This window comes from Barbatula barbatula (assembly GCF_947034865.1).
Source record: "Barbatula barbatula genome assembly, chromosome: 6".
Lineage (NCBI taxonomy): Eukaryota > Metazoa > Chordata > Actinopteri > Cypriniformes > Nemacheilidae > Barbatula > Barbatula barbatula.
In genome coordinates, this window is record NC_136765.1 from 16,884,725 (window position 1) to 16,911,865 (window position 27,141).

The window sequence follows — 27,141 nt, forward strand, 5'->3', positions numbered from 1 at the left end:
ACAAAAAGTTAAGTCAGACTAATAAACAACTAGTCACTCGTTGATTCTGGTACATAAATGTAAATTTGTCCATTAAAGTAAAGACGTACTAACTAACCATGTAGGAATAGCAAATATTGCCACAATTTAAGTGATTTAATAATTCACTTAACACATTACAATCTTCTGCTTAAGCATTCATGATCTTTAAAGTGATAGTTCATCCAAAAATATAAATCCTGTCATCTTGTCAAACTTTTGACTTTCTTCACACAGAAGAAGATTTTTTCGAAAGCTGGTAACTGAACAACTGCCCCCTGTTCACTTCTATGGCATGAACACAAAACCAATTCAAGTAAATGGGGGCCAGTTAACAACATTCTTCAAAATATATTTTGTGTTCTGTGGAAGAAAGAAAGTCATACAGGTTTTGAATGGCAAGAGGGTGAGTAAATGATGACCAAAAAACAATATTTTTGGGTGAACTATCACTTTAATGTTTAGCTCTGACAACGAAAGGTCAGTTATATTCGGGCAGGTTTAGACCTGCTCTGTGCTCTTCATATTCTCTTTAGCTGCAAAGTAGACCACACACAGCTTTATATTAGCTTGGGTTCTGTGAACTTTAATCCTTGCGGATGCGTTCAAGGCCCACACTTGTATTTAACACAGAGTAATGCGTAATATAGTCAATGGGGGGCAAGATCTGTATGGTTATAAGGATTCTTACAAATTCTTACAAATTACAAATTCCTTCAGAACAAAGAAATGTATACAGATTTGGAACAACTCGAAGGTGAGTAAATTATGCCAGAATTTCAATTTTTGGGTGAAGTATCCCTTTAAGGCTGTAATTTAAATACATTTCTTGTGCAGTCATAAACCACCTTTATGCAAATGGCACAAAAACAAGTCTGCATAGAACAAATAAGTTTGCACAAGCACTTCATAGAGGAGAGTTTCCAGTGGAGGAATTTGAATGGCCCCAGACAGACTGTCACACCCTCCCAGAAAACACATTTTGACTCTAAAGTAAAACAGTTTAAATACTTCTGTCTCTATATAGATTTTCAAAGCATAAACATTGTGAAATAGGCTTGAAAGGAGAACATGTGCCTTATTTTATAAATATAAAAAACAGCCTCCATTCTTCTTTGCATATACACTTGGCACAGCGATTATCTTAAATTAGCTTTCATCTCATTCCTTTCATCTTTTCATTTCTCTTTTTCAGTGTTTTACCGTAAATGTTTGCACCCCGGACTGACATGACTGGATAAATTATGACTTTTCTCCGGTTCTTGAGTCAACAGATCTTGGCAGCAGGGGTAGGAGGGGCCATCTGCTGGGAATCCGTTTGGTCGTGGTCTAACCTTTCCTGGAACACGCCTCAATTTTTTTTACAGTGGTCACAGACTCCAGCCCATTTCAAACCTCATTGGATTCTCTGTCATACAGAGCCCACCCCAGACACGTTATTGGCTAATTTTAAAGATGGGGAAGGATATAGGCGCCAGTAGGTTACAACAAGATTTGGATATAAGGGAAAGATAGAATGAGAAAAATAGAGGCATGAAAAGTTTGTTAAAAGATACTGCTGTTGGCTCCAAACACTTCCCCTCTCTCTCTTCAACCCACTTTCCTGCTCTGACCCCATTCTTCCTCCCCCAGAATGGTGACGTTCACCCACTTAAACTCAACATTTCAGATCAGATCCTTTCACACACACACACACACACACATACACACACACACACACACACACACATTCAGCTACACAAAGAGGGGCCACAGCCAGGGGGAGAAAGAAAGTATTGTTTGGCCACAAAACCCCCATTACATCAACAATAACTCATGATGCCAGAAAAGCATATGAAGAGAATACTATGTGCATGTTGGAATGCATTGTGTGTGGTGTGGATGTGGTGTATTTTGCAGATATTAACGCCACCAAACCAATCTAACTACACAAATTTGTGCACATTTTTATTATTATGTACAGTTTTTTTTGGTCTTAAACAGCACAGGACAGCACAGTGATAAAAAAAATTCAAACAGATTGGAGAAACCTTTCTGATGCCTGCAATATGAATGTCTCCATCTCAAGGGAGTTGAAAATGTCTGATGATCTCTATAATTTGAAGGAACACAATGCAGATGTATGCAAGGTAACTATTTAAACCGCGAAACCCCAATGTATAGTGGGATAAACTCTGGCACCTGTCCAGCACATGACATCAGATGTAACAGTATACTGTTTTTTGAAAGGCTAAGGTGAAGGAAGCATGTGTTCAAAGGTGCATGGGGAGTATGACTTCATAATATCTGCAGCGGTACTGGGAAAGACAGTTCTCAATACTTTCCATATCAAAATTATGTTTAGAAAACAATGAAACATCGTATCAATGAAAACTTCATATCAAGCACCGTCTTGTTTTGGTGTCCGGCCTTAACAAAGCTGATGTGGTGATACACAGTAGCACTATTTATTTTCTATTCAAACTTTTCTTTTCAAATCCAAAGGATTGGAGAAAGACAGCAATTGTGTTAGATCTTTTCCGGGGTGGGTTTCATTTAAACTCTAGACTGAATTAGATGCATGTTCATTCATGTACACCATACTAAAGAAATGGCTTCCTGCTGCTGAAACCTGAATAAGAGGCAATGTGCCCAAATATTTTCCATCGGTACTATCATGTTCCCTTACTCCATTTAACCAGCGTTGTCTGAAGCTCACTTTATATGAAATTTTTAACCAAAATATTTTTTTACAAGCGAATTCAGGAAACTGAAATGTAGACTACTTGTTGTCCATACATCCAATTATCTTAACAATAAAACAAAGGAAAGAAGTCTACAGACAGGCAATATTAAATAAAAATCTCACTTTTATTTCCGTATGCTTAACGTGAATAAGAAAAGCACACACTTTAAATAAATCGACATATTTAAATGTTCAACTTGAACAGTTGAAAAGTAAAATAATGACTTTAAAATAAATTAAAGTGTATTTTCAAAAAGCTCACACTAAAAGCACAAACCACACCAAAGTTGTTTCACACTAAATTAACAAATGAATTTGTGTCACTATCCTCACATCCACAAAATAAATCCAAAGACTTCCAATGTTCACTTTCTCTACGGGCTCTTTCCTCTGCTTAATTTCGCCAATGGATGCAAACATTCCCACGTGATGATGGAACGATTCCCTCCCAGCGCGCGCACAATCAGAGCGCGGCACGCGCTACTGAAGTCTCGCACCGCTCAGGGAACGAAAGTAGATCACGGTGCAAAGAAACCTTTCAACACAGAGACACATGGCGGACACCTTCTTCTGTCGCAGATATGAAACAACGTGTAACTGTGGAAATAACGCTCACCGGTGGATTTAAAGAACTTTGTTGGGGAGATGCACTTTGCTTGAACTCGATTCGTTTCTGTTTTTATTAAGTTTGCTGGGCTTTCGGGTTCTTCGGTTGGATTGCTTGGGGATTTTAACGAAACATGCCGGAGAAAATAAGTATTCTGGATTTCGTTTCTCTGGCGAAAGACGACCTGTCGTCCCCTGGAAGTTCTGGATTTCAGTCCAAAATGAGCGATTGTCGCACCACCGTGGCCGCGCTCGAGGAGGTGAGTGCGCGGGTACGCGCGGTGTTTACCTGTGCTGAGGTGGACGTCACACCACCCGAGTGAAACTTTGTCAGTAAACTGTGTTTACAGAGAACAAACATTAGCGCAAGCAACACATGTGAAAGTTACTCGCACCACTTGGTAGAGGGATAATGTTTATTTTAAAATAAGCCTAAATGAAGGGATTGTTTTATCCAAATAATGTTTTTAAAAACAGAGTTTCATGCTGTGAGAGTTGGCACTGTTTTACAGCCGCATTTACTTTTTTAATAACAACATATTCTACAACAGAACCATTATTTAACTTTATATTATTGTTTTATAATGTTACCTGCAGCAATATGTTGTGTAAGGACAGTCAGGAACAAGTACAGCATGTGAATTGACTGAGATACACGATATAATACACATAATATCATCACAAGCATAACAGCATGCATCTCTACCGTACTGCATTTTCATCAGATCTGACCATTTGTCATTCAGTAAACAGTTGATGGCTAGAACAATAGTTAAGCAATAGTTCAAATGGTTTGTTGCGCTTCTTTGGGTTCCTGGCGTGGGAGTGCAAAGTTGGAAGATACCACAGGAGTCACAACACAGAAGAATGACAAAGACTGTTTTCAAATTGCCAAGTAAACTAACCAGAGGCGTTTCTGTCAGGAATGTGCAGAATATGCTCTGCTTCGGTTTTAAACAATACAAGTTTAATGGCAACACATGACTGAGCTTCCAAACAGACTACACATTAGGGCTGCTCGATTATGACACAAATCATAATCCCGATTATTTCACGCCATTACTCATTAACCTTTAAAACAACATAGGAAATAAAAAACTTGGCTTTTATACTCTGAATTTAACAGGAAGATAAATGTAAAGAAAAAGCACTGCTGTAAAGGAAAGGTGTGCGCTGTGGATTTATACTACAAGAAAAGAGATGATCCTTGCAATATTTTCGTAATTAATGAAGGCTAAAATTGAGGATTACGATACATTTTCTATTAATTGCACAGCTCAACTACACACTGAAATAACTTTTCACAATCCCAAACAATAGTGTTAAAACATTTACTTACAGTGTAGCTGGGCAGTTACCAGACACAGTTCGTGTTATGAGGTCTTATAAACCCAGATTGGGGCTTGCAGCTCATCTGTGGGCATAAGTGTGGATATTAATGGAGAACAGAGAAACTGTGCCAGTGGTGATAAAGCTGGGCATGTCAGGACTGTAACTTAGAGCCTCTCCTTTAGCCACTTATTGAATGGAAATACTTTAGGAATGAACGTTTTTAGGAATCGCAGTGCTCTGGCAAGACCGGTTTGTCCTTGATGTGTTGCATGAAGCGTCCCGCTATCTCCAGGATTAAAGCAACATTTAGTAGTTCGTAGAAATATCTTTAATGGTTAATGATTTGTTAACAGCACAGCTAGAGAAGATAACAAGGAAACGTCCTGTTGCCATCAGTAATTTATTTGTGTTTTTGGTGGGAATGGAGAACTTTCCTTGTGTGACTCAGAGATGTGTGTCTGTGTGTGTGGTAGTAACGTTTTTTCAGAATTATGAAAGCTCAGTTCCTGATGGTACGGATATGTCTTGTGTGCATAGATTACGTGTGTTAATATATAAAGCTGTATGTGTTTGAGGCCTTAGGGCGACACAGGGCATGTGTGGGTAACGGAGTGTTTTTGAGAAGGTCAGACTTGTTTGGGTTTGGGAGGCAGAGTTTGTTTTGTGTTTAGATTTGATAAAACGTTGGCTCATGACTTGCATCATGCTGGATTATCTAAAAGAGACGACAAAAAATTGATATGTGTATGGACCACACACGATTTATGCTATCAAAGCAGTATATTACAGCTGTGCATTTGTTTTGTTTACATCTGCAGAACATGTACAGAGCACCACAATAATATCATGAGTCAGGAAATTGTATATGACTAATACGAATACGGTTTACTGCTGTAGTTTATGACTCCCCCAGACGTTTGCAGGATCACATAACTTAGTGTCATCATTTTAGCATATCATATAAAAAATCTCCCAAAGTTCATGAGAAACCTTATCTTTAGTCCTGATAAAACTATTTGCCTTTGTTCATCTCTTTTTTGCCATTTTCTACTATTACTACTATTTTAATGTTCTAAACCAATAGAGTACACAATCACAAGGACACTTTCAAGTATATACTAAGTAATTTGTATGTTCCTGTTGACTGAGACTAGGTCAGCGTGTATATGGGATGTGCCCTTTGATTAAGTGTGTGTCCTTCATCTGTTTGTGTTTCATCTGTGTTGTTGAAAGAAGGCCTGCAAGAGATTTCAAACCCAAGGTAAAGCTTTGCACTCACATTTGGAGAAACTGGAAAAACGGAATTGAGTTTCTTAGGAAACTGGGAAAGTTACACAAGGAAGTAAATTGACCAATAAAAGGCGTAACGTTGGTAAACCTGCATGTTTAGGTGTCTTTGGGAGCATTTGCACACTCCTTCACTCTCTCTCCCTCTCACTCACACAGAGCATATTTTTTTTTTAAAGAATGTTCATATAGAATATTAGGACATTTTATTTTTAATAATTGTAATATGCTGTATATAATGTAAACAAAGGGCCACGTTTATGTCTTTCTACCCAGCAATAACCTGTCTTGGATGTTGCCTACAATGACTAGTCATTTTTTCTTTGACCAAAGATTGAAAACAACACTATGTTGTTTAAAAACAGAAGTCGTTTTTTGGTATATTTTAGTCTTGGAGTTAATAGGTACTACTTGACAATATTTTGATGAATTACTTTAAATTATGCAAATGAACAATAAATCATTGAATAGATATTACAAAATGTGGATTTACCATTTTACACGAGTCTGTTAACGGCATAAAGTCAACATCTATCTATTTTCAAGTCGAGTTGTCAGTGTTTCTTAGAAAAGCCACAATTCTGAAACAGACTGTTGTGAACTTACTTAGCCCAATAATATTTTATTAGCCAACATCCATAAACCAAAGTGGTTTGAATTGCTTGTGAACTCGAACAGGAACGATTCCCACAGAGGTGTGTCATTTTCGTCTCTCTCCCTGATTCTTTACTGTAAACAAAGTTTTTTTATGAATCATTAAGAAGTCTTTTGAAACACTACTTTGATTCACCTGACCCGTGCTTCACTTACTACATGTTCTGACTTCATCACAGCCTGCCATGAAATGGAAAGTTTCCCTTAACATTTTTTCCAGTGTTGCCCTGCCAAATGTCTATATTTGTTTGTGATAGTGTGTGCGTCAACGATCAGTTTAAGGGTCCAGTGTGTAGTTTTTTGATCTATTATGCAATATAAAATGACATGTCTTCAGAGGTGTATACCTTACATAATGAAGTGTCATGTTTTAGTACCTTGGAATGAGCTATTTCTATCTACACACTGTACATCGTTGCCCCCTTACGTAGAATTCACCATTTTGTTTCTACAGTAGCCCTGCTCTACAGAGCGGGATTTTCGTAAATACGTTATCTCCTTCGGCAAAGACGTAAAAGTGTGACATCTTAGTTCTGTGTCATGCTTCGAGGGGGGGGGGGGGGTCGTAGAGTCTGCAGTTGGATGCAAAATTGCAACCTCAGCGCTTGATGCCACTAAATCTAATACACCTAAAAAAAAAATTGCAAACAGTAAAAGGAATGTCAACAGCAGGTGAATGATCAAGTGAATGTTCATATTTATATTTCCTTTCATCTTATCTGTTCTTTTACACCAGTATCTGGAACAGGACCAGTTATCCCTTCAGAGAATGAAGAAAATTGTGAAGACCATCCACAATTCTGGACTCAGTAAGTGCTGTTTAAATATCTTTGTTGTCTGTTTTATTTTGGTTTAATATCAAAATAAACTTAACAGAAAGATACCATCCTGGATTGTGGGGTAACATGAGAAGAGAAATTTTTGCAATTGCCTCTAAGGGCCTTAACCTGGGTTATAAACACATACAGACTTCACAGATTCATTGTCTTATTCTGTTCATCCTGCATGATGCATTTGGCAAATGGTTGGACCTCTTTAAGCAATATGTCTGTAAGTTGTTGTCTCACTCGCTGAAAGTTGCCTGATTTAATTTTATATTTTCTTGCCACATGGAAACTAGCAACCTTACAAAACACGGAAGCATGAGGGGGGTATCTCTGTTTACATTTGCTCATCAACTCTTAAATGAGAAACCAGCCTGTAAAACTGGCTAGTGCGCAATCATGGGTGGAATGATGACGGTTTCTGGGAAGCGTGTCTCGCCTCTGCCTGCTTCTCGTTTCTGAGGGCTCTGGCCTTTCTCAATAATGGGAGTCATCATTTTGTACAACGCAAAGGAGAACCCACATGTTTACCATAATCCCCCCTTCTTTCTTTTCATTTTCTCTCTCGCTCTCGCTCTCTCTCTCTCTCTAACCCAAATCAGATGTTTAATTCTGGTAACATTGCTAGTAAGGGGCCTCAGTTTCCGGAATCTTGACCTGAACCTGATAAAATCTCCATTCTTACTGACTCACCATTTCCCTCCATCCTCACATTTCTCCCTTAAAATAGTACAACATACTCTGGTATGTGTGTGAGAAGTGCACCTTTGTAGCTCTTATCAGAGAATCACAACGAGTTCATCCATTAACTTATGTTAGTATTAGGCAGATGCATATCTTTGGAACATCTTTCATCACCTTTGTGAAAACAACTAAACTGGAAACTGTCCAGATTCCATCTCACTGTGTTTCAGTCTTCAGTTCTTTGACATTCAACATTTCAGGTCTACCTTGGATTTTTAAATAAAATAAAAAAATTATACCTAATTTAAAAATAACGAAACCAGCAAAATCCATAAAAAAAACATGATACAAATATTTTGTCAAACCACCCAGCACTAGGAAGAGTGTAAACACAAGTATGAGCACTTTCACTGCACGCTAAAGTTGCTTGAACTCTGACCTGCAAATGAAGAGATCTTTGAACTTTGACGTCTTGGTTAAATAGAAGCTTCACAACGGTGTGCCTGAAGGAAGGAAGGAAGAATAACATATATTAATGTTTTAAATTTTTTTGTGTGTTATTATTTCATTATTTGGGCTTTTTTACTTGAACCAGTAAGCAGCAATGTAGTAGCCACCAAGATAATCCTAGTTACAGCATAGCAACCACCTTAAACATCATTTTGTGGCAAGAACATTTCATTCATTTTCAACATTATCATTTCATTTCGTTCAAATCAAGATTCTGTTTTATTTTTTTCTAGACTGGAGTCTACCACCTTTTCACTGGCTTTTATCTGCTCCTCGGCTGTTATTCAATTATTTTGTAATTTCTCTCTATCACAGGAAACATTCTGCAGGTTATTTAGAGAGCTGTATATTTAGTCTGTAAGTCTGTGTGCATATCTCTGTTACCTAACTGTCACGGTTTAAAACAGAACAGGCAGGGTGTTCTAAATGCTTCTGCGCATACGCTCGCACCATCACAGATGTTGCAGGTGCAGGTTAAATGGGTCCTTTTTTTTAACTCTTGGATGTGAATTAAGATTCAATTGGGTCAGCTACCATCTCTGGAAAAGATCAAGGTATCAAATGAATTATCAATACAAATTAAGCAGGTGTTTCTAAAAAGTGCTTACAGATGGCTGTGGAAGAGGGTACGTTTCCAGATCCAGGTTGTTCCTCAGCGTGTTTTGCCCCTGCGATCAAAATTCTGAATTATTTAAGGCAGACTGTCTTGCAGGAAAAACACAGAGGTTTGAAGATGTTCAATCACTGCTAGTGAAGTGAAGTGACTGCTAGATGTGTGATGTTAGACGCCAATGCATAATTGGGATTCAAACCTGTTGCTCACGTATTAGCATGAAAGCTCATTGTGCCAGCAGTATGTGAACATAGCCATGGTTCCAACAACATCAGATTTAAGCACAAGCTTTGCACCAAAAGCAACAATGTTACTATCCTACAGTCAAGTAATGTACACAAGACATGTTTCTGGATCAGTGTTGATCTGAGTGCTTGAGATTGCTTGGCTTTGCTGCTTGTGGTTTTGGATCAAAATGTACCTGTTTATTTTCATATGGTGAAGCTCTTTGATCTGTATGGCGTCTGGGCCTGTGGTGTTTTTACACTTTTTGCCAGGAGCTGACTGTGCTTAAGCCAGTATCATTTTCAGTCCTGTGTATTCCAAAATCCTGTTTTCCTCTCTTCATTTGGTCATAGTGCAAGGGTTTGTAAGTCACATGGTTTCAAAAGATAAATACATTTTATCTCAGTCTTTTATCAAAATGTAATTACTTGCTTCGCATGATGTCAACAAAGCCCTCTTATTTTTCAACTTCTCCCTTCCAACCACATTTTATATTTGAGTCCGTTCCTCATAAAATTAAAATTTACATTTAAGCTTTTGGCTGATGCTTTTATCCAAAGCGACTTACAGTGCATTTAAGATAAACCTTTTTTATTGGTATGTGTGTTCCTTGGAAGTCCAACCTGTGGCATTTGCGATACTAATGGTTTTTTATTCCGCACATTATGGAAGTAAAATTGATTTTGAATTAAATTTTATTGACTTTAAGTTTACTGTTTATCTTTCTAGATTGACCTTGATTTTCTTATGTCTGTTCTCAGATCATGTGGAGAATAAGGATCAGTACATAGAGGTTCTGGAGAATCTGGGGAACAGTCACTTAACACAGGACAATAATGAGGTCTCCACCGGCTTCCTGAACCTGGCTGTCTTCACACGAGAGATCACGGCGCTCTTTAAAAACCTGGTGAGCGAGACAGTCTTGAAATTAACCAGAAAGCAGTGGATGCAATGCAAAGAATCACAATTTGAAGATCTAGATATAGCTTCAGCATTTAAAAAACCATTGCATGGCTGCTTGCAGCGGATCATTTTCCATTTATGGAACATGACGATTATCCATCCCGGCTCTTTAGTATTTTTCAGAAAGCACCTTTTGCATCTGTGTTGTTAGGCTGCTCAATGTTTATGAATAAGTAACACCAGATTTCCAGCTGTACAAAGTACAAACAGGACTGGGAGGGGAAGCTCTGTGTGTGTCATCAGGGGTTCAACAGCTGCAGGCGAGGGCCTCTCGAACCATGGCCCCCGGAACCCTCCCACTGATAGTTTCCATGGTGATGGTAATTTATTCCAGACCTGAGTGCATGAGTGGACACCGTCTGACCACCAAGCTGTCAATCAAACGATCACCAGGGACAGGAACCTCAGTTTAAAAAATACAACAGAAACCCTGCTAGGAAAATAAACAAAACGTTTGATTTAGCGTCCTTGTGTGGGGGCCATGACTTTCCCTCAGAGCCAGGCCCATTTATCATATTCATGAAGATTTATATATGATGTCCATTTCGCTTGCTTGAGCAGGGAAATGTCATAAATCCATCAATGCTATATTACTATATTATGTACCTAAGCTTTAATGTTGTGACGGACACATTTTTTTTACAACATTACTCAAAATTACTCATTATTATATATCTGCTGCTGTAAAATCATTTTAGACATAAGGGGATTAATCCATTTTCTCTTATCAAATTCTCTATTGCTAGATCAGCTATTTTGTCTCAGAAAATGCATTTATCTATATGTCCAGTTTTGGGGAAAGTCACGTTTAAATTCTTTATTGCCTGATTCTTCCCTCTTTTTGGAGTGGGTCCTACATTTCTCTTTCTAAAGAGATATTTATGTGTGCTGGGAAAACGGTTTTAGCTTTTGCAGTTTCATAATGCAGATTTATGGTTTGCAACCGTTCCTTTCGCCAGAGAACTAGACTTACTGTATATAAGCAGACATAGAAAAGGTATATCGCTTTGTCTTGACAGATACAAATGTGAAAACTCGCTCTGTGAATGAGCCAGAGTTTACATTTCATGTCCACCCTTGTTTCTCTGGCCTCTGTTTAGTTTTAACTGGTCTTGAGTGTGTGTCTGGCTTAATATATGCTCTTTATCTCTCTTGGTTCTGCAGGTGCAGAATCTGAACAACATCATCTCTTTTCCTCTGGAGAATGTGTTAAAGGCAGAGTTGAGAGACAGCAGACTGGTGAGTGAGACGGTCACATGAGTCATGTTTCCCTCTGGTCTAAATGTTTCAAAACATTATTGCATTTTTTGAATTCATTATAAAGGCCAGGAAGTCCAAATACAATGTTATATTGTTCAGTGGCTGACTTACATTGGCAACTGTCTTTAAACACAACATGATATTTTTGAGGTATTGTATTTTCTAATATGACAGACTTACAATAGCAGCACCACACCTTGGTCGGTGAGTTTAACTTGTAGGATCAGTGCAGACACAGGAACAAGTTATGATACACACCCTAAACTTTATCTTTCCCAATGAGTTGGTGTGGCCTACATTGCATAATTTTTAGGGTGGCGTAAGGCATTTAAGTGTTTGTGTGCGTGTGTTTATCGACACTGAAACTGCAGTGTTTGTCATAGTGTTTTAAAATTCTTGTTGTCTCTCACTCTCTCTTCTTTCTTTGTCTCAGGAGCTGAAAAAACACATGGAGAAAAGTTGGAAAGATTATGATGCCAAAGTGTGAGTTTCTGAACTTTGAGACTAGACTCTAAACCTTACATCTGCTTCGCAGATGTTAGTTTGGGGTCTAAAATACAACACATGCACTATGATGGGAACTCACTAAAGTAAAAATTTGCCTGCTAGCAAAATATTGCGAAAAATAATGCAAATCAGGTGACTTCGAATCAAATGCAGTTTGCACAATTGCCCAGCTTGCATGCCACCTCTAAATGCTAGTTTGTGGAAGATTTATCATTCAACTGCAATCCGAAATACCATTCTGGTACAGTACAGAAATACTTCACTGCAGTCCAGACACCTGGATTAACTCTTGAACATGCAGTTATGTGCTTGACAAAATTGCATGTCTGGATTTAAGACCAAAATGACACCAGGCTAATAACACTAGGTTTGTAAAATAAGAAGCATTCCATAATAAACCTGATTGTCGTATTGGCTTCGAATAGAAGAACTGCGATTTCATATATACATGGGGCCGATCAATTTTGGCAACTTTTTTAATGACTAGTTAAACTGGATTGCAGGTTCCTAGAGGATATGAGTCGGGATTTGCACTCACATGACGAGCATATATGGCGCAACTGTTAATTGTAAGTGTTTTCACTTACTTTTCCCTTAATTTTGTTTATCGTTTAGTGGGAAGCTGGAGAGAGAGAAGAGAGAGAAACAAAAACAGCATGGGCTGATCCGACTGGAAGGGTCAGACACAGCAGAGGACATGGAAAGAGAGAGGAGGAACTTCCAGCTGCAGATGTGTGAGGTAGGGCCGCAGTGTGTGTTCGATTCATCTCAGCAAGGGAGGCTGGTTTAGACACTTTAAAATTTGCTAAATGAACCAAAACCATATTGTGCTTGTCTTGTAGAAAGTAAGTTAGTCATTTCTGGGTCATATTGTTAATTTCTCTTATGTGTTAAACACAGCTATTGTAAATGTAAATATAGTTTGCTGTGGTCTCTGAAGATGGTGTTTTACATCCAGTCCAGCTGAAGACCACATTGTCATTCGGTGTGTGTGGGTGTGTGTGTGGTGTCTGTTGATGACCTCACTAAACAAGTCTCAGTAGCAACTTGTCCAAGTTCTGAATACTGCATGTGTGTGGAACAGTTACCGGGGCAGGGGAAATTTGGGCTACGCTACTTGATCCCAGCTGTGGTAACAGAAATAATAAGAAAAGAGGTGGAGAAATAATAAGAGTGAGAAGGGGGGGGGGGGTTCTGTGTCCTGTACTGCTCCCTTTTCCAGCCGCAGAGCTCCAGATGTCTCCACTTTGTTCTCTTTTTGTAGTGGAGACCTTTACGAAAACTGACCAATCATGTGACTGTCATTTACTTAGGAAAGTTCCTGTATCCATTCAAATGTTTTTCAAGTGTTTTTGTGCTGATTGTTAGGATACCGAACACAAGTCGTTGGAGGTTAATTGTTTCCTAACGTTCTTTCACCTCTTTGAATTTATCTCCACAAAGTTATTTTCTGTTATCACCTCAGTCATATATATGCTGTTTTCTACTTGATGTTATTGCGGCAAGTATCAATGCTAAGGCATGGATTGACTTTTGACTGCTGATAAAAAAACACTTTTTCACCCTTTGTTTTTTTACAGTACTTACTGAAGATTCAGGAGCTTAAAGTTCGTCAAGGTCCAGATCTGCTGCAGAGCTTGATCAAGTACTTCCAAGCTCAACTGAAGTATGTCTAAGACATGAGATTTGAAAATGCTTTTCAAGTGAACATGTCGTTTCTGTGTCATTACTGTTTGTCAGTCTTGGTTTCAAATTGCTTAAAGATCACTGTACTCTGTTTATCTCTCTACAATAGGTTTTAAAGGCTGATCTAGATATTTAAAAAAAATGTGTGTTGTGGTTTCATTGCTCTGTGAGATGGATAAGCACTTGTTATTTCTTTCCAGTTTTTTTCAGGATGGACTGAAAGCTGCAGAGAATCTTGGTCCATTTGTGGAGAAGTTAGCAGCCTCCGTACAAACGGTAATAAACTTGTATGTACTGTATGTCGAAAGAGTATTTTATTTGTATTTATTTATTTAACAGGGACAATACAGTCTTAGCTACTATACAAGTACTGCAACTGATGCGCAGCATATAGATTTTATAGCTAGAGCTAATTCTCAACTCCTGTCCCTGGTTATATGTAGTCTTTTCATCTGGAATCTGAGCATATAGACTGTATTTGAAACCCTTAAACACGAACAATGACACCAGTTTTATCAGTCTAGGGTTGATCCCTAGAGCGAATGATGACGCTTAGCACATCACTTGATCAACTGCTAAATTCAAATCTGCTTTCGCGCTTTAGCTGGGGCTGAGCAAGAGACTGAGGAGCTCCACACTTGCCACAGATCACAACTATGCAGTGTTTTCATATAATTAATATAAATTAGTATGTAAATAGTTATATTATAGTTATATTTATATTATATGTATATAGTTATATTATAACCCATTAGCTAGACCAATAAACAAACACAGACAGGAAGTTAACTTCGGGTCAGGCACGTGTGTCCGATAAAACCACTAATCTATATAAATGACTAGATTGCTCATGACGTCATTACACCGAAGCCACCGTGCCACCATGTTGCTATGCCCAAACATTCCATTGAATTAATGGGGAGCTATGACATATTGACGATTTAACAGTAATCAGTCCCCGTTTTTCTATCTGTAGTCTCAGGGTACATTCTTAGAACGCAAATGTCTTAAGCATGAAAATGTTGATTTATTTAAAGTGAGGAATTGTCCCATCTCTGAGTGTGTTACATTCATGTTCATTACAATAGCGTACATAACAGATCAGCAGACTGTCGAGACAGCTTATGACAATTGTGCTCATTCTAAATACAGATAATTATAGACTGTGTAAGTTCTTAAAGTAGTGACGTTTTATTTCTCAACATTTATTCCTGCCATAATAACAGAACTGTATGCAATACACACTCAACTTAACAATTTCTATACATCGCTATTCTGGCCAAAATAAACATAAACATTGTATCAACATAACAAGTAACAATTAATTTAAACATACATGTGAACTAAAAACGATTATTGTGCATGGTTCGCTGCTTAGATTGTTATTTTGACCGTAAATTAGCTGGGCATACCAACATGGGGTCGCGAACACCTCAGGTGGTTTCACCTTCTGCCGTTTGTTTAGTGTTCTATGCGCAATCCAGTCATTTATATAGATCAATGGATAAAACATTGATTCAAAATAAAAAATATGATGTAATGTTTTTCTTTATTTTGTGTGATGTGTATTCTAATTTGTATTTTTGTACAATGTTCCAGATTAATAATTTGTGAGGTTTCAAGGTTCTGCTTGCTTGTATAGACGGTAGACAGCAAGGCAGCAAACAATTCCCTCAAAATATTTTATTATTTCAATAAAATTATTTAAAACAGTCAGGAGGAATCAGGATCATGATTTCCTTTCTGCAGGTTTTGATTGTAAAGAAATTTATTCCGGTATAGAATGTCAGCAATATACATACACACACACACACACACACACACACACACACACACACACACACACACACACACACACACACACACACACACACACACACACACACACACACACACACACATATATATATATATATAAAACACAAAATAACGGTTCATTACATTTTATTTCTGTAATAAAGTTTTCAGTTTTTATATCTCTGTGTGATATTGTTGGGCTGTTAGACAATCTGAGATAACTGATGCTGTCTAATGTGACATTTTTAACTAGCAAATCATAAACAGCAGTTATAAAATACCAGGAAATGAAACTCTGAATGAAAAATAAAAAAAATCATCATTTAGAAAGGAGTTCAAAAGAAAGAAACTCATGGAAATTGGTTTGTGAAATTGATGGAAATTTGTAACGTGGGCCAAAGCCATAATTTCTGCCATTAATTCAACTGAGGTTCAGATGCCGAGCTGTTTGGTTTGAAACTGGGCTTTGTTACAAAATGGAGGGATGTGTTTCATTCTCTGTCATCTTAATAACTGATTTTATAAGGCTTATATAATCGCAGCAGAACAATGTCTGCATTTGCCTGTGCGGTTTGCCTGTGCCGGTACCAAACGTGTTTTGAGGTTCTCATAGTAGACCAGTCATAAGACGCTCAGCAGAAATAAACCCCGCCTCACATTCCTTTGAATGGTTTGGTAGGTTCGCCATGAACAGGATGAAGAAGTTAAGCAGCTCTCTCAACTGCGTGATTGTCTTCGGACACAACTGCAGGTGGATGGCAAAGAGGTCAGTTAAATAAAAGTTCTCACAATGCATTACTCATAAATCACATATACTGTAATACGTCCATAATTCTTATTGAATCTCAAATTATACATAATTATGCTTGAAGATAGCTTAAGTGCTAGAATTTAAGATTGAAAGACTGAGAAATTATAGTTATAGAAAAACTTGATAGTCTAGTATATTCAGTGATGACGATGGTGATGAATAATGTTGTTCTGTGTTGTCATAGGATTCTCTAAACAGGAAGAACTCTGGCCATGGCTACAGCATCCACCAGCCTCAAGGCAATAAGAAATACGGCACAGAGAAGTCTGGCTTTCTTCTTAAGAAGAGTGATGGGTGAGATTGTTCTTCTAACCTTTCAAACATTGCTAACTACCTACCAAAGTTTAGCATTCCCAGTAATCCCCACCATATTGTTGGGTTGTTAGGCAGGCTGAGACGGGTAAATCTCATATTGAGATAACTAATGTTGTTTAATGTGAAATTTCTCCTGTTTTTACTTGTAGCATCATAAGCTGCAGTTATTAAATAACAGAAACTCTAAAATAAAATGACGAAAATGTAATTTATCTTTTAAAAAGGAGTTCAGAAGAAACTAATGGAAATTTGTTGGAGAAATTGATGGAAATTTGTAATTTAGTCCAAAGCCATAATTTCTGCCATTAATTCAACTGGGGATCAGATGCCGAGCTGTTTGGTTTGGAACTGGGCTTTGTTACAAAATGAAGGGCTGTGTTTCATTCTCCGTCATCTTAATAACTGATTTTATGAGGCTTATATAATCACAGCAGAACAATGTCTGCATTTGCCTGTGCGGTCTTCAACTAACTACCTTCCAAGGTTGAGCATTCCCAGTAATTCCCTCACCCAACAACTACAACAGACCCATTCAACTTCTTCACCTGAATTACTTCAAGTAGACCTATTTCCAGACATGATGCAGATTCCACCTCCTGTTTGTTTTTAGCCACACTGTGCGTACGTGTTCTCTTGGAAAAAATATATAACCTTAACCAGAGAGCAGAATAAATAATACATTTTATAGTCCAGAGAGGATCATGGATTACAGACAGTTAGCAGCATGACGTGGAATAATGTGTATGAGTGATTCTGATTATGAGAATGAGGGAGAGAGAGAGATTTTGCGTGTGTGTTTCTCTCACACAGATGTTCTCTATTAAGTGTGTTTTAGGCTCAGGCTGCAGTGTGGTCTTTCCTAACACGCTCTTAAAACGTCTTTGATGGTCAAACATGAGCCCACATGCAGAGTTTCTTTTGATTCAATTGAATATAGTCTGAATGAAGTCGTATGGCCTTGGTAATATTGATCATTGTTGTAGAATGTTGAGATCTTTGAATTAAGTGCTTATTTTGTTTTACGTTTTAGGATCAGAAAGGTTTGGCAGAAGAGGAAGTGTGGGGTTAAATATGGATGCCTCACCATTTCTCACAGCACTGTAAGACACACACAAAACTTGGCGTACAACACATTTTTTATTATACGAGTTTATTCTTGTTCACCAGTCACAAGATCAAACACAAAAACGTTTACTGGTTTTGCTTGTGTATGACCTCTCTCTCTCTCTCTCGCTCACTCTCTCAGATCAACAGACCACCAGCAAAGCTCAACCTCCTGACCTGTCAGGTGCGGCCCAACCCCGAGGAAAAAAAAACGTTCGATTTAGTAACACGTAAGTTGATCTTTCACCTTTGATCCATTTTTCTATTTCATGGTATGAAAGATGTTCAGAATGGAAACTATTAGACATTACACAACATATACTGTTTTTCTGTAGACGCTTTCATTGGATGCACACGCCTGGCCCTGTCTGTGTTTGTTGATCTGTCTGTCTAGTGGCTGATAATAATAGAACAATTTATTTTATATTTGTATTAATAATAATATTTTATTGTATATTAATTGTATTCAATTAAATTAAAACTTCTCAACAGTTATCGATTCTTTGCGTAAGTGTACCGGAAGTGCGGTTTGGGTCACATACCGTTTATGTGTTTGCCGCTGAAACAGTCTATACTAATATAAATATTATTAACACGTTATTAGGGCAGGATTGTGAACACATAAAATGACAAACCAACTTAAACACGCTTGTCTAGAAACAGTGCTTCAACAGACTCTTACAGTAAATATATATTTTTTTGAATGATGGTGACATTCATGTACTGAAGCAGCGTGTAATGGATTCTGGAGAATCTGATTTAAAGCGTGTCAAAACAGGCAGGGTGTGTAATATATGTAGCTGTGCAGAGGTATGTAAATAAATCGCAGAGGCATAGTTTAGTCGTGTGTATTAGTAAAGGAATAGGAAGGGAAGGTGTATTGAATGCTTGTTTTCTTTCTTTTTTATTTCCTGTGGCTTGGTTTATTTCCCTCCCACATTTCCCTTGCACAGAGGTCACAGTGTGATTATCTCTCTCGAATTAATTTCCCTGCAGACAATCGCACATACCATTTCCAGGCCGAGGACGAGCTAGAATGCATGATGTAAGTGTCTCAATCTCCACACACACCCCATGGACTGGAGAAATTTATATCAAACATTTCAGAGCAATGTCTAGACATGTAGGGGAGAGAAATTTGAAAACCTGTTTTTCCAAATGAGAAGAGATAAAACAAACGGACAGATGAATAAGTAGGTTAAAGATGCCGCAGATGTTCCTGCAAGGTCTCAACTGTTTTTTCAACATGTTTTTTTAACTCTTTCCTCCATCTGGCAACCTGTAGATGGGTGTCTGTGCTACAGAACAGTAAGGAAGAGGCGTTGAACACTGCTCTCGGAGGAGATCAGCTCCAGTTTCAAGACAGCGGTTTGCAGGAGCTGGTCCGAGCTGTCATCTCGGGCCTCAGAAATCTGCCAGGCAATGAATCCTGCTGTGACTGCGGAGCCCCAGGTCTGAATAAGAGATGCTGACATTTTTCAAAAATAAACTGTTATGTTCCCCTTATAAACAACAACTTTGGCTTAACATATCAGAAGTAAATTGCTTACTTTAGGATGCTTAATTTATCTATTGTTAGGGTGTGCATTTGGCATTTGATTTAGTTTTCAAGACTTTGAAAACAGTTTCTGCTTTTTAGATCCCACCTGGCTGTCCACCAACCTGGGAATCCTCACTTGCATCGAGTGTTCAGGAATCCATCGTGAGCTTGGAGTACATCAGTCACGGATTCAGTCCCTCACTCTTGATGTGCTTAGCACCTCTGAGCTTCTGGTAAACACGCAGACACAAAATATTAGATCTGACTCATTCAGTCTCTCTCTCTTTAGCTCTCATACACACAGACAGTTTCTCTATAAACATGCTATTGGTGTGTTGCATCATGTGATTCATAGAAACTGAAGCTGTGTTCGTTCCACACTTTGATCTGTTGATGCCATGAAGTTTACGGAGATTATTCAGCCTGATTTTTCATGTTCTTGCACATTTATCCTTAATGGACCCATAATCCTCTGGGAGTGACTCAGTGATGACTTGTTTTTGCTCCTCATGTTTATATTAACGTTTTACCTCTTACTGTAAAACTGATATAATTATATCACATGCATTCATGAATAATATTCAGGAGTCGTTTCTGTGAAGAACACTGTATATGTAATTTCCGTTTTTAGTTGTCTGTGGTGTTTATTACTTGTGCTTTTTTTTTGGTTAACAGTTGGCAGTCAGCATCGGAAATTCCAAATTTAATGACGTCATGGAAGTCAACCTAAGTAATGATGCTATCAAGCCTCTCCCAAGGAGTGACATGTACGTTTTATTGTGCTGTTTACATGATCAGCTTTGAATTGCTCTTGAAAAAATCTACTTGGTCACACAGCTTTGTCACTGAGAGCATTTTTTTTGTGTCTTTCCAGGACAGCACGGAAAGAATACATTGTTGCAAAGTATGTCGAGCGCCGTTATGTCCTGCCGAAGGAACACCCTGAGCCGCACCGTGTATACGATACAGTGAGTAGCAAAGACCTCACGTCACTGCTACAGCTCTATGCAGAGGGAGAGGACCTCTCTAAACCAGTGGTCACAAAGGATGGACAGGTAAGACCACTCCCTCCATTACAACACAGCCACTTCCCTAACACAACATCCTGAACACACATTTTGATTCGATGAGCAAAAATAGGGTGTGACACAACAACACTAAACATTTCTTGAGGTGTTTTAATATTTGCGCTTTTTAAATTGTGTGTCTGTAATGTAAGACTTCCTGAGGTTCATTCAAATGATTTTAATGTAATCTCGATCCGGTTGAAGTGTGTAATCACACACTAGAGAACAATGAGCGGTAAGACACAGCATTCCCTCCCTCTTGTAATTCTGTATTGCCCCTCTTTACTTCATCTTTAATCAGACACTCCTTTTTCTCAGTCCACTCAGGAAATGAACGATTTTTTTATGTGTGGGTCTGTATTATTCTAGGTCACACATGTTTGCTGCAATAAGTGTTTGAATCACGCCCACACACACAACAAAGTACAGAATTGTATTACTGCTTGATTTATTAATCTTTCCCATCATTCTTTCTCTGGACACATGTGATGTGTTGCCATGATATCAGTGCATTTGTTATTCTGAGTGGCAAGCCAACAGCAGCCATTAGCTTCATCCTCATCTTTCCCTGTCTTACAGGACCTGAAGGAGACCGCGCTTCACTTAGCTGTGCAGATGGCAGATAAGACATCTCTGTCTCTTGTGGATTTTCTCGCGCAGAACTGGTAAGAGAGTCTGTTAATGTCACAACCCTTATCAGTCCACAGTAACGTGCCTATCAGCTCACGTGTGTGTGTGTGTTCAGTGGCTGCTTGGAGAAGAAAACAGCAGAAGGAAACACAGCTCTGCATTACTGTGCACTTTACAACAAATCAGAAAGTTTGAAACTGTTGCTTAAAGCAAAGGCCGCTTTACACACAGGTAAACAAAAACAATCGCACACTCAGATTTATGAATGTTTTGATTGGATGGATGGATCACATTAATGAACAAACAATCTTGACTGAATTACATTTATTGGCAAACCTGTTGCATTCACATTTATTTGTTCTGTTTGTTTTTCACCGACTCTCCTTTTTTTCTAACTGTCCCGTAGTAAACTCAGCAGGTGAGACTGCTTTCAACATCTCCAAGAGACTGCAGCACACACAATGTATTGAGCTGGTGGGTAATACCTCCTTCTCAAAGCTTCATTGACTTTGGCAGAAGTGCGTGAGCATGTATTTGTGGAGAGATTATATCTTTGTTGACTTAATTAAATTTTCCTGTTTAATATCCTCCAGTCTCGTATGTCACTGTTTTCATATAGAACTTCCGCTGCCTTTGGCATATAAAAGTTTCATTTTCATAGCATAAAGCAAACTGTTCGGTTGTCATAACACTATGATTCATATTAACCCAAAGGAAGAGCTGTACAATAATACAATAATATACAATAATCTCTGTTCTCATTAATGAAACATTTGTGTGAAATATCAATGGTCAAAATCAAGTCACAGTGGAATTTCTAACGCTTTGTTTGCGTGTGGATTTGTGTGTTTTAGCTTGAGTTGGCCCACAGTGGGAAGTTTAACTCTCAGATCCATGTTGAATACACATGGGAAACGCCACAGGACATGTATGACAGTGAAGATGATCTGGATGAAAGGGTCTGTACACCGTATGCATATTTAAAATACAAGTCAGCATTATAATATTGATCATTTATTTTTTTTAAGTAAAATATGAATGTACAGACATGCAAATGATTTTGATATATTTTTAAACATCAACATGAACAACTCTTAGGTGAGTCCACATCCTAAGGGATCTCGGTCTCCAGTTCCCCCTGCAGGCAGCAATGGGCACGTCTCCTCTGTCTGGAATTTTGCTAAAAGCAGGCCGGCTGGTACCTATGAGAACATTGACTTCCTCTATTGTAACCCTCCAAACAACAGCGCGCCCACTGAGGGCACCATGCCACCTCCTTTACCCGCTAAAGCAATACAGAGAGGTAAGATACGGTGTTATTTTTGTATGTAGTTAGTTCATACCATAAAGTGAGACTTTACAACTTTATTTAAACCATGAGTTATGCTACATTTCCTATCAAAGTTACAGGCCATTTTTAATTACTCCCCAAAGCCCATTTATATTCTTATTTGTATTAAAGGAGTGGTTCATTTCAAAATAAGCCCCATTAACTTTCCATAGTAGGAATACAAATTACTATATAGAAAGTCAATGGGGGCTTGTTTTAAAGTAAACTACTCCTTTAAATGAGTTAAATTTGACATTCAGATGTAAATATCCATTAGGTTTATTCCAGATAAACTGCAGCATCGTCAAAGATCATTTGTGTCCCCACAGGTTGTTCAGACCCTCAGATCTCGGTTTCCATTCCAGAGACTCACTCTCCCTACCGTCAACGCTCTCACCCCACGGGTTGCATTCAGAGAACCAGCATATTCCCCGTGACCGAGTCATCGGTTCAGACACATACACGATCTCTGAGCACCGGAGCATCCAAAACACAGAGACATACTGTGTCCTGGGACGGACAACCTTCGTCAGGGACAGAGGTCAAAAATCACTCCACCTCTCCACAGAGTCAGAGAGGGCCTGTTAGGTGAGGATAATGTGGATGTATTTATTTTACAAGGTCATTTATAAATGTAAATCAATTTATATCATGAGCAAAAATATCCAACAATGGACTTTGTTGTAAGCTAAGTATTGGGCTTTTGCTGCCATCTAGTGGTTACTAAAAGAAAAGACAAATGATATACAAAAATATCCATCAATGAATCAGTTTTATCATAACAAGCCTTTTTTATTATGAACCTTGAATTAGAGTAACATCTGTTTTAATTATATATTTATAAGTGTTTCTGGGTGTGTGTGGATCACATGGGGCGCAATGTCCTTACAGCTTTTGTTTTTCGATCCATCATTGTCCAACACCTCTGTGTGAATCTGCAGTTCAGAGAAGACGACCTCATATCGGCGCACAAGCAGTGGGAGTCAGGGCAAGTCTTCAGTAGCAGGATGTGCAGGGAGTCAGGAGGATCTGTACTGCAGTCCAGTGGGCGGAGCCATCAACCTAGCACCACCCCCAGCTACCGCTAAAGCTAACTTCAATGCCGCTGTGCCAATTTTACTGCCCCCACCTCGCTCACGGAAAAACGCCATGGTAGTTTTTTTTAAGTTTTTTGAAAATAGTTTACATATACACAAAGTACACACGACTGAATAAGCTTATCATAGCTGTTATTAAAGCAGGAAATATAAAAATATACTATTCTTACATTTTGCACACCACTTTGTTAAAGCATTCATGTATTTGTGTGTGATGTCAGATCTCTTTTCAGCAGAGACCCAGGAAGGTCAAAGCATTGGTGGACTGCAGAGCAGTTGGTCCAGATCAGCTAGCTTTCTTTAAGAACGAGGTCATCATAGTGACCGCTTCTGATGACCCACACTGGTGGGTAAGTATGCATCAATGCTCTTACATGCATACTGATACATCTTTTGACTGGCTGGTGTCATTTGTGAATAATCAGCTCTCATTTTCACAACAAATAATTCTGCAATCAATTTATTTCGCAGGTCGGCCATATAGACGGAGAACCCTCCAGAAGCGGCTCCTTTCCGGTCAACTATGTACATAAATTAGGAGTATGAATCTCAGCGGATACTTTACACCATGTGCACAGTCTAGGCCGTTCCTTTTAACTTTTAGAGCCTCTAGACATAGAAGCTGTGGACTGTATCTGCAATGCACTTGCAATGGAGCCTTTTGGATCCTGTAAGCTGATCCATTGTTCCGTGTCAGAGCTGTTCATAATGTATCTAAGCTCTATTTATTTGGATTGAATGACTGGCAGGTACATTGTATGTAGCCCTTGAACATGCAGAATAAGAATAAAAGCCATGCTATCAGTTACATTTCAAAGGATACATGCATGCCAATGTTCGCTGTCTTTGATGTTCAATCAATTGACCGCAGTTATAATTACTGATAGTATAGTTGAAGGATTTAGACTGGATCTAAAAATTAGATCATATCAAGAACATCAGTCTGGCGCCCTTTCAATCTGTCCCCTAGACAGGAAGGCACTAGACTCATTTACCTTAGCTCTTCCTGTGGTTGGTTCGATAGCTTGGTGGAGTCGTGCTCTTTGGTTATTATTTTATACTGTCTGGCATTATGGCACGCAATCCATGCGCTTCATTTGGCCAGACACCAGACAGGGAGTTAAAGGATGAAAAATGTATTTGGTTTCTTCTGGCTCTGCACCGACGTCTCCGGTTGCAGCTGGTTCCCGGACATTCAGACTGAAATGCATCTGCAAGATCGGAATGTTCAATAAGTTTTGTTTGTCATGCAGACTTTTCCAAAATAGCCTGGAAGATATCAAACATCAACCAAATACTTGGATTGTATTTTATTGTGTTTATTCTGCAGTAAAACAACCTTTTAGACATAAACATAGGTGCACTGTTTAGAATGCTCCTATTCTGTGCTGTTGTGTAAAAATCTGACTTTCTGTCTCCCACTGTTACTGTATGTCTCTGCATTCTTTCCTGTTTGTATTTTTAATGGGGTCTCCCTCTACACCGAGGTGCTTTTGTGATGCATTTAGGATGTGTCTGAAATCAACAGACTCCATATAAATGTTTAATAAGCTGAGCACATGAGAGATGTTTTCCCTGCTGCCATCTCATTGACTTCTGTGAAGCGTTTTTTTTTAGGGGCAGAGATAAAAGTACTGTACTGTTGGCAGTAGAGATCCAATCGGTTCAGCTGACTTTGTGTTTTAGGAAAGCAAGAGGCGGAAGGTAACGCTGCCTGTAAATGATGCTTGTTGGACTCAATTGTTTTGTACGTGTTTTGCTGTAACTGCATATATTATTGATGAGAAACGATGTAATGTCTGTTTTCCAAGCCAATGTTAATTAATTTTAATAATAGAAAATAAATAAAAAATGTGCAAACAAAGATCAAGTTCTTTTTTTAAGGATTTTTACAAGTATATAAGCCCTCTACAATCACATATGCACACAAACTCACTCCACTGGAGTATTTTTGCACAAATCCTGGATGAAGGCATTAAAATCTTTTGCGAAAGGATTATAAATCTATGAGACTATAAATCTTATTAACTACCCCCCTTCCATGTTTTCCATGTAAACATAATACTTGTCTTGTGTACGTGCACGGATGAGCAGAGCACAGAGGTGCACGTTTATTTCAATAAATCACACCTTCAATGCATGAGTTTACATTCCAATAAAAAAATGATAATAAAAAAACCCGTTTACGTCTGGCACAAATGCTGAATCACTTACATTAGATGGCATCTGAGAGCATAACCTTTGGGTTATGTGGTGGAGAATATCCAGAATAAGCTTTTCACAGACAAAAGAAAATACGAATCGGGTTGTTCTGTCATATATTTTGCCTGATAACATGTTATGCTTTAATATCATAATATTCTAGTCTTTATGTTATGCTAGCCGCAACATACAGTGTAAGTGCGTTTGTACTAATCTTTCTGTATTTTGTTTTTATAATAACATCTAATGGTTGTTCTTTTGCTCTCAAGAGCCTTAATCTGGGTCACTTGTGTTGCATGTCCTGCAATGCGGGTGTTGAAACCTTTCAACGTATGAAATTTAACATATGCTGTATTAAAATACAGTTAAGGAAAGGAAATGATGAGGAAAGCTGAGTGTCCATCAAAGCATTCAGTCTCTAATATCATTAAGCTAATTTTCTGCCCAATGTGTCATACCTTTATAAAACCAACGAATGTTTGACCTTTGCATATATAAATATCCCCGTACAGTTAGGTGGGATGACATTAGCGGTATGTGTTTCCTCTAATGCTGAGCCCTGTCAGAATGCCAGATGGCCCAAGCAAAGACACTATAGGGGGTTGGTACTGATTTCAGCAGTATTTGTTCCAAGCTGTGCTGGATCAAGCGTTTCCTCCGGTCCTGTTGACCTATCAGATTCTCAAATTCTGCTGAGGGATTGACTGTTTAATAAAGACACCATATCAGTGTTCTTGTCGTCCACATTAGTTCAGCATTAGTACAGAACAGTGACCTCATTCAGTAGGTTTTGGAAAATGTTTTTAATGCTCAATGGTCAATGATTGAATGTATTATTAATATATGACTTCAGCATATGGAATTGTTTTCTCTTTTATCTATAACAACGCTAGCATCACAATGCTAAAGCTTCAACATATCCACGGTCCCAGCAAACAATTTTTGGTTCCCAGAACATTCCCAGAGCATAAAATTTTAACGTTCCCTGTTGGTATTCCAGGACAGTTTTCTTGACGTTAATAGAACGTTCCCTGTAGGTTAGAGGAACGTTCCCCTACCTTTGTACTAACGTTAGGGGAACGTTCTGTGTTTGCTGGGGTAACGGCAATTTTTTTTGTGTTTCGCTTTCTTAAATATATTCGCCGTTTTGAGTGAAGCTGTTAAATACACTGACTCTGTAAATAAAATTGCCACCACCTACTGGCTGTTTTTGTTTCAAGTACTAGTTTTTAAGTAGGCTACTGTATCTGCTACAATTTATGCAATTAGTATATTTTAGAATATTAACTGTTGTAGCGTACATTAAATGAGTGTGGAAATACTGTAATATTACAGTATAATTTAGTTTACTATA

General features: G+C 38.3%; 1 protein-coding gene across 4 annotated transcripts; it reads left to right on the top strand.

Moving 5' to 3' along the window:
* Nucleotides 1–3,167: 3,167 nt before the first annotated feature.
* asap3 (ArfGAP with SH3 domain, ankyrin repeat and PH domain 3) lies at nucleotides 3,168–25,453 on the top strand. 4 transcript variants are annotated; one of them, XM_079458570.1, is made up of 26 exons: nucleotides 3,168–3,609; nucleotides 7,359–7,431; nucleotides 10,240–10,385; nucleotides 11,606–11,680; nucleotides 12,135–12,184; nucleotides 12,824–12,947; nucleotides 13,789–13,874; nucleotides 14,095–14,170; nucleotides 16,371–16,457; nucleotides 16,687–16,796; nucleotides 17,848–17,917; nucleotides 18,064–18,151; nucleotides 18,918–18,966; nucleotides 19,207–19,373; nucleotides 19,561–19,694; nucleotides 20,137–20,228; nucleotides 20,336–20,516; nucleotides 21,108–21,193; nucleotides 21,274–21,389; nucleotides 21,565–21,632; nucleotides 22,013–22,117; nucleotides 22,257–22,461; nucleotides 22,818–23,076; nucleotides 23,430–23,640; nucleotides 23,819–23,935; nucleotides 24,057–25,453. In XM_079458570.1, the coding sequence occupies exons 1-26, from the start codon at nucleotides 3,484–3,486 to the stop codon at nucleotides 24,129–24,131; spliced, it is 2,976 nt and encodes a 991-aa protein (XP_079314696.1). In that variant the 5' UTR covers nucleotides 3,168–3,483; the 3' UTR covers nucleotides 24,132–25,453. The 4 variants fall into 4 exon arrangements, with proteins under 4 accessions (XP_079314696.1, XP_079314695.1, XP_079314698.1 ...); XM_079458569.1 differs by having other exon boundaries at nucleotides 3,199–3,609; nucleotides 23,807–23,935; nucleotides 24,057–25,446; XM_079458572.1 differs by having other exon boundaries at nucleotides 3,201–3,609; nucleotides 22,854–23,076; nucleotides 23,807–23,935; nucleotides 24,057–25,446.
* The last annotated feature ends 1,688 nt before the right edge of the window (nucleotides 25,454–27,141 follow it).

Bases quoted from the DNA above. Each gene is read 5' to 3' on its own strand.
- asap3 (XM_079458569.1), top strand. From the start codon at position 3,484: ATGCCGGAGAAAATAAGTATTCTGGATTTCGTTTCTCTGGCGAAAGAC. The intron at 12,185-12,823 runs GTGAGTTTCTGA...TTTATCGTTTAG, and splicing joins AAAGATTATGATGCCAAAGT to TGGGAAGCTGGAGAGAGAGA. The intron at 19,695-20,136 runs GTAAACACGCAG...TTTGGTTAACAG, and splicing joins TTAGCACCTCTGAGCTTCTG to TTGGCAGTCAGCATCGGAAA.